This window comes from Nuphar pumila, chromosome 1 (assembly GCF_984573655.1).
Source record: "Nuphar pumila chromosome 1, dmNupPumi1.hap1.1, whole genome shotgun sequence".
NCBI classification, from domain to species: Eukaryota; Viridiplantae; Streptophyta; class Magnoliopsida; order Nymphaeales; family Nymphaeaceae; genus Nuphar; species Nuphar pumila.
Window position 1 is genome coordinate 58,757,513 of NC_143249.1, and position 8,436 is coordinate 58,765,948.

At 41.0% G+C, this 8,436-nt stretch overlaps 1 protein-coding gene across 1 annotated transcript; it reads right to left on the reverse strand.

The window, feature by feature from the left end:
• Window positions 1-207: 207 nt before the first annotated feature.
• On the reverse strand, window positions 208-8,151 carry LOC149848950 (WEB family protein At5g55860-like). Its single transcript, XM_090012932.1, has 3 exons — window positions 7,710-8,151; window positions 3,569-3,771; window positions 208-2,150 (listed from the first exon to the last, which is right to left on the reverse strand). The coding sequence occupies exons 2-3, from the start codon at window positions 3,737-3,739 to the stop codon at window positions 369-371; spliced, it is 1,953 nt and encodes a 650-aa protein (XP_089869058.1). The 5' UTR covers window positions 3,740-3,771; window positions 7,710-8,151; the 3' UTR covers window positions 208-368.
• Between the last annotated feature and the right edge of the window lie 285 nt (window positions 8,152-8,436).

Here is an 8,436-nt window from a genome sequence, read left to right on the forward strand (position 1 = left end):
TTACACAGAATGAGCCTTGTCTAGGAAGCTTCGCTGCTCCGCATCTTCGCGTAGCTCAATCCCACAGTGGACTCAATTGACCGAGTCTAGGCACCATCCTGCCCGCCCAAGAGACCCGTTGTTCTGGGAAAGGGGAGAGAAGTGGTTACAAAGAGACCAGGGATTACACCATTTGGTCAAAACCCTCGGGGTTCTAGTATAGATCACTTGCACAAAACTATTATACAGAATTGAAAATCTTGCTTTTTCCACTCTTCTCAAGATTATATACATTATACACCCAAAACCCAGCAGATACATATCAAGATAGCACACCACCAAAATGCATATAAACAAGGGAACCATAAATACTTAATCCCCAAAAATACTTAATCCCCCAAAAATATGTGCAAATCAACCTTCTGACCAGGAAGATAAGATGGCATCCCAACGGCCACCGGTTTCTTCTTCCTGCCAAAAATACCACTCAAGAAAGGCAAAATTATCTTCTTCAATGTTGATGACCTCTCCATTTTTCGGCTTCCGCTCGCAGCATTTTCCGGCCAGTGAGCTCTGACTGCTGCAGTGGCTGGCCCCACATCCGAGAGCCTATCCACATCATACTCCTTTTGGTCCATAGGCACTCGTGGAGCGAATTCAGCAGAGTCCCACTTCTTCGGCTCACGTTTCCACCATCTTTTCAGTTCCCCGTCTACTGCCCTCTTTGCTGACTCAGCCATCTCTGCCTTCTTGAGAGCTTCTTCTGTTGCAACCTGCGTCTCTTCAATTTCCTTCCTGATTGACTCCAGCTTCTTCAGTGCCTCCTTCTTGCTCACCCTAACTGCTTCCACTAGTGCCATGGCAACAGATACTTTCATCCCAGCCAGAGTGTCTGCACCATTCACCTTCCTGTTCAACGAATCATATTCTTCTCTTGATATCATGATGTTGGCGCCATGTTCTGATGTTGATGCACGGGCAGCGTCCATCTTTTCAGACAATGACTTGATCTGATCGAGAGCACTGGCTTCATCTGCCTTAGCCTCTTCCACCTCTCTTAGTGCAACCGCAAGTCTCTTCTCTGAATCTTTAATGGCTATTCTAGCAGCCTCTGCCTCACTCTTCAGGTCTTCAGCTTCTTGGCTCATTTTATCCACCTCCGCCTTCGCTTCATCCAACTCTGAAGACAGCTGCTTAATAGTTGACACAAGTTCATCGGATGCACCTTTTGCTTCTGCTTCAGCAGCAATTGCCAGAGAGAGCTCAGCCTTTGCATTTTGAAGCTTGAACTGCAATTTTCCAGCAATATTTTCGGCTTCTGCCTCTTTTAGCTTCAATTCTTGGTGTTCTTTCTTCACATTCTCAAGTTCCATCTTCAAAAACATCAGTATATGAGTTTGTTCTTCTGCAACTCTATAGAGAGTTCCTTTAGCTTCACCGAGATCTGCAGTCATACTTGCAAATGAATTTAACCGAGATGCTTTCAATGAATCAAGCTGCTTCTGGGTACCTATAACTTCAGCCATTGTCACTGTCAATTTGGTCTCAAGATTTCCTGCACCCTCAGCATGGATCTTTTCCAGTGCTTCAAGTTTTGTCTGGGTTTGTTGTACAGCTGGTCTAGATGAGTTTTCCTCAAGGGAGCTTGCAATGACAGCATGCTTCTGCAGGGCTTCCATGTAAGCATGCTTGACATCAGTAAGAGAATTGGACAGTTCATGTGCACGCTCTGTGTTGGCTTCAATGGCTTGTGCTGCCTCTGTTGCTTGCACAATAGCAGAATCCTTAGCATCCATCGATGCAGAGAAATCCTGCTGCATCCTACTCAGCTCTTGCTTGGCCGCATCAAGCTCAGCCATAGCACTTGAATAGCTCCCCCTTGCATTGGTCAATTCAGTTTGCCACGAGGCATCATTACTCATTGGATTGCCAGAGTTTGCAACTTCAAGTTCTTTGGCTTGAGTCCTGGACGCTTCTGTGGCCTTGATAGCAGTTTCCTTAGACTCATTTATGCCATTGAGCTTGCAGGTCAGATCGTGGACAGTTTTTTGTGCCCTCTCAAGCTCATTTAGTGTTTGGGCTTTTGTTGTTTTAGCATTCTCTAGCTGTTCCTTGTACTTGTGCAGTTCCTTCTCAGCCAAATGAAGCGCTGTCTCCTTTGTGACTATTTTCTGCTCACAACAGCCAGAAAGAGGATACAAAGTTAGTCGGCCCTTTTTGGCTTCCTAACAAGATTGTTTACAACAACAACAACAACGCCTTCATCCCAAAACAATTGGGGTCGGCAATATGAACCAACAAAGAAAATCATTATGGGTCTTCCACATGAATCCTTCTCCTCCATTCATTTCTATCCAATGCCATGTCCTCGGTGAGGTTCAAAGCATTCATATCCTTTCTTATCACCTCCATCCATGTCTTCCTAACAAGATTGTTTAATCAACAAAATTTTAGCATGCAACAAACACTTGAGTAACTTTAAAAATTACCTGATCGTTTAAAGGACAGATATATTCCTCCCAATTTTACCATATTGATTGTGAACAATATGCTTTTTATGCTTTTTCAAAATACAATTTGATTGTGGATCTCTTTTAATGTACATTTAAAAGAAATAGAAAAAAACAAATTGCAGGAAGATATATCAGAAAAAGTTTCTGCATTTTTAGTTTCAAGCAGAAGAAACTCATTACATAATTATACCAAACCTCAGCATATAAATGCATAGGCATCCATTTCAGAGGAGTTGGCAAATAGGCTCTACACAAATTCCCCAATCTTTAATTCCTCAATGAATTCAATTAACCACAGTTGTGCTGAGAAGATAGCAAACAATGACTATCCATGAAAATACATGAGGACCGTAGCCAAAAACTTAAACAACCTTATGCAAGCAGCTCAAGCCAATCAGAGCCAAGTTAATTTAGAGTTTATACCCATATTAGGAAGCTACTTGACTGAAGTTCCTTCATAGCTATGTCGCACGGACTCGGCTAGGGGGTCGACGCACCCGCATCGACACGCCCCGACACGGGTGCGGCTTCGGACACGGGTTAGGCTTCGGACTCGGTCAATGCACCGGGGCTGAGTCCGTCCATATTTTGGACTCGGTCAACTTTGACCGAGTCTATTTTTGTCCATTTTTAGGGCAAAAAACTAAAAAAATTATTTTTTTATATATTTTTGTAAATATATATATATATAGCCGAGTCTTATTATTGTTATATACATATATAGTTGTGTCCCCTAATGGGCACAACTTTGACCGAGTCTTATTATTGTTATATATATATATATATTTATTTATTTATTTATTTATTTTTAAATATATATACATATATATAGCCAAGTCCCCATGTCCAAAAAATTTGAAATTGCGCCGCACCCACACCCATGTGACATAGCTTCAGAGCCTGAGATGAACCACTGTGTACATAATTAAATTTATGGTCTTCTTACCATCTCATCAACTATTTAAATTTTCTAACTAATTTTTTTAGCAGCTTCACCTCATCATAAGGACAGAGAAAAAAGTTACAATTAAAATAAATTAAAAAGACCAAACAGAATTCTTTAATTCAAACAATACCTCAAGATCAGGTGACTTGGGCTTCTTCAGAGCAGGTCTCTCTGCAGAGAAGGTTCCTTCACCAAACAAGGTGACTGCAGCTTTAACAGATTGGAAGGGCGCACTTGTGTCGATCTCTCCCACCTCTGCTTTAGAACTGGTGGTAGCATGTTGAAATGTTTTAACAAACATTCTCCTTTATGGATTTGGAAAGTAACTAAGCTCTGCAAGCATAATTGTATCATGAGAATAAAAAAAAAAAGGACCAAGAAGAACAAAAAGAAACAAAGACAAAACAAATAAACAAATGATGAATTAACGTCAAATGATGGGCTAAAATGTTTAAAATTCCAAGATTATATGGACTTGGAAAACAACAGCCGTCAAAGAACGTCTCCCTTCAGTTATCACTTTGAAATCATACAGATTTAATGATGTCAGCAATGCATACCCTAGCATAAGGGTCCCCTAAAGTGCATCTGAGTAACTCAAAAGATCTGAAAACAGTAGAAAGACAGAACCGATAACCAACAAACCACGCCCCCCTCCCCCCCACCCAAAGATCTGCTAGAGGTACCCATGGTACAAAAAATGTCGATAATTTCTCAAATAGTCATAAGACTCATAGTAAAAAGTTATGACCTCTTAAAGCTGAACGCACAACAAGTGTTTCTCATGAGAAATCCTTCAATTGAGGTTGTATCAGAGTTGTCAGTCGAGGAAGCAGGAGTGGGAAGCGAGGCACTTCTAAAATTTTAAGAAGCGGGAAGTGCAGGATGACTTAGAAGCGAACCGGTAATCGTCTCGAAAGTGAGAAGGAAAGCGAAGAGAGAAGCGACCTTAGATGCAAGTGGGAAGCGAATAGGAATCGATTTTTACCAATATTTGGCAAAAAAAATATTGTTAAAGGCTCCAAACCCCCAAAAAAAGAAAATTCACTTCCTGATATTGGAAAGTGTGCTTCCCCATAATGGGAAGCGCAAGCACACTTCCCATTTAAAAGGGTCATTTCCCCACATGTTTCAAAAGCAACACGTTTCAGGGAAGCATGATTCCCCGAGTGCTATAGCATTTCCAGTAACCCTGGGTTGTATCATTCGCCTCCTACATTTTTTTCCCTTGAAGCTTCTTATATGTGTCTCCAATGTTTCTCTCATAAAAATATTCGTCAAGGCTCTTTGACTGCATCATCATAATGACTAATCTCTTATCTTCTTGCACCATCTTTCATTCTTTTACTGACAAAAAATGCAAATGTAGCAAACCTCCACCTTGTCCCTGAAAGAATTGGCCACCCTCCAAAGTCCTGCATGCAAGCAACCTAATTACATTTTGATGTCACTACCAAAAGGCATGTGATTCTGCCAACTAGTGATCGTTATTGTTCCCCATGAAACAATTGGAGTTTGGGAGTCTATGCACCAGTAGAGGAGGATATTTTGTCATCTTGTCAATTAAATACCTCGTAATCAATGTGGCTTATAAATAAGCCTTCTCTTGTAGGCGTTGACATGTCAACAAGCAGATTCTTTCAGCTCACATAAGAAACTCTTATTTTTGTCGAGTTTGGCTCATGCAAATATGGAGCATATTTTGAAGGAAGCTGCTTCTCAGAGAGAGAGAGAGAGAGAGAGAGAAATCAGTTGGATCAAACTGTATAGCTTTCAGGTGATTGGTCCAGTGCTGCAGAGTAAATTATAGGAGATATTTTAGTTTTCATGAAGTTCACCACAGAAAACCACAAACCCTTTCCAGTCTGAATACTGAAGCCTATGGTGGAGAATTGATGGTGGACAGTTTCCAATAAGCTCCCTCAAATTGGTGAAAACAATACTCATAACCATATTCACCAATATCACCAATATTTTGAAAATATCATGATAGCATTGGGTTTTTTGTAGCAGCAGATAGAAACTTCAAAATATCAATGATGTTATCACATAATATCACAATATTAAAAAAAAAATTATTTGCTTTAAGAACATTTTTCTGATTGTTTATTTACTTTATTTTTAAGTGCTCTTCTGATCGTTTCTTTATATTTTCATAAGAAAAATAATGCTAAACCTATTCTTTCTTATCTTTTTAAATTTTTCTTTACATTTTTTTTTATTTTTAAAACATCTGAGGTTTTTTAAAGATTTTCCTTAGAAAAAACTCTTGAGAAAAACCCAGCTGAGAAAATCCCAAGAACAAGATTGGTGACTATGCTCATAACTCACTAGTCAAAACTGAACGTAATCTGATTCAACAGATTTCAAGAACAACTGCTCAAAGTAACCACTAACCAAAGGACAGAGAATGGTTTCCATCATGGTCCTAGATTATATAATCTGAATCCAGGCTGTTAGATCATCTACAAGAAAAGATCAGTTCCATCAAAAAGATGCTTTTCTCCTTGAGATGTCTTATGAAGTTCAATTCAGGCAACATTGTCTTTTTTTCTGAGGGAAAATCAGGCAACATTGTCAACACATTAAATCTGCTCCACCTGACCTCCCTCCATAAGTAGTTTATGCGTCTTCAGACACATAGTTGGCCCAATAGAGGGTCACTAGTAAGTTATATGCACCCTGCCTAGGAGTGACGGTTTAATTCTCTAAGCCTCTAAAAGACAGATATTGAGGCAATAATGAACACAACCTGGTATACTAAATGAAGCAATGGTTTAGTCTGGCGCACCAATTAGGGCTGCACATGAGCAAAGGTGCCTGCAAAAACTTGGTTTGGCTCAATAAGCTTAGCTTGAATTCTGTTCATTCAATGAAAAAAGGCATGCTCAAGCCAATTTTGGGCATGTAATTAAACCAACCGAGTTTGAGCTTAGGCTCATTAAACCTCAATAAAACTTATCTAAGCTCTTAGTGTTATGTTCATTTTTATATTTATGTATTCACAACTTTACATAGATAAATGTCTTAATAAGTAGGTCCTACCCTAGTGGATGGGTGACAGATTCAAGCCTGTCCCCTCTATTCATTTCCAAATGTTCTAAAAAAAGGTAACTTTTTAATGAAAATTCCCTCAACCCAAGTTGAGATGAGCTCAAGCTCGCTCAATCTTGATTCTAGCCACGCTAGAACAAGACAGTTAAAGATTGGCTCTGCATGTACTCATAGCCAAGATCCACTCAAGCTCAGCTCATACGCAGGCCTAACTCCAACAGCCATGGAGTTATATAGGCTTATAACAAACGGAAGAATAAAGGGGGTGGGTAGCAAGGAGCAGTTTCCACATAATGTGAGTCTTCCTGATCGATCAGCTATCTGCAGACACATCAAAAGGATTACGTACAATGGTCACCCAATCTAAGTACATCAGCACACGCTTCTTTAACAAGATGGATGAAATAAGACACAATAAATTACTTATGAACTGGTGCCGTTTTCTGAAACTGAACAATAGTGTTCCTCACAATAGCTTGTTCCCAGCTGTTTGAGTATCTAATACTTGTTCTCCCGTTCTATCCGGATGAATTTAGACAGGAAAAGCACAACCTAGTGCATTTAACGGACAGTTAATTCCTGGTGGAGGATGTTTCTATATGGTTTCCACACCCAAACTTGTACTGATCATGATTTATGTCAAACAAGAACTCCAATGATAAATATTTGCTCTCTCTTCAAAACTCAAATCCTGGAGAAATTTGGCTTACTCACCCCATAGAAAGGCAAGAAATTGCGACCTCAATAATCAACTAAATGCAAAGCCGGCATTTAACCAATCAACGTAACTTGACAAGTCTCAGAATTAGGGTCTTGGAAATAGCTTGAAATCGGCCAATTCCATCAACCGAGACACATTCCAACTCGGCTAGGATTCAACCCTGGGCATCGTCATAACTCATAAACACGATTAACAAGGTCAGGATGGAGATGGTGGAAGAGGAGCGTAAGAGAGAAGCCACAGGGTTTGATTTCAACCCGTAAACCCCTGGTTGGACATCACGACGCCCCGAGATACACCGAGTTCCGGAAATGATCATGCAGAAATGCGGAAAAAAAAATCGCTATCTTTGCTATGGAATAGGAAGAAAAAACGGGAAAAAACACAAAATTTTACTTTAGCATTATCAAAATCTCAGAATGATTAAGAATGACGAAACCTAAGGATCAATTATCCAAAAAATTCCGTTCAAAAGGAAACCAAAATCGTTCCTTACCGTAACAAAGGAAGGAAATCCAGCAGGAAAATGCCGACCGGGTCTCAAAATCCTTCCTTTTCTCCTATGTTCATCCGTTCCGATGGAACCGTCAAAAACCGGGACAACAGACAAGAGAACCCCGAGAAACCGAGTGGAAGACAAAGAACCGGCGAGATTCCCGCAAGCCACGCCTCTCTCAGGCTCCTCTTCAGGCGAACAACCAGAGGAAAAACGTCAGAAAACCAGCTCGATCGCCTCCCTCCGACTCTTCTGCCCGCTTTGGAGGAGCCCCCGTCTAAGAGGAGCCCCCTGGACAGAGAGGGAAGAAGACAGCGGACAGCCCTCGCGAAAACCGAGGCTTCCGTTACGGTTCCGTGAAGACGCCGGAACAGGAAGGCGCTCGGGAAGATTCCGGTGACGCGTCGCGGTTTCCCGTGCCCAAGTCGGGGGTATTGTTGTAATGAGAGAGAGGGAGAGAGAAGCGGGGGAGGTTTTTGAATTGTTTTAGGGCTCGTTTTATACTTGTCCGCTCCCTCTTAGGGAAAGTGTCCAGCTACGGAACGCGGACAGTGGAAAATGTTTACCCCTGTAATTTTGAAATATCACGGTTGTGCCATCATATTCATTTTTGAAAAAAGATTTCGGAGCCTCTGAGTCTAGGGATGGCAATGGGCGGGGGCGGGTCACCCCCTCCCAGTGTCAAAATGCTAACCTCCATTCCTGCACCGGGATGGATTTTAACCTT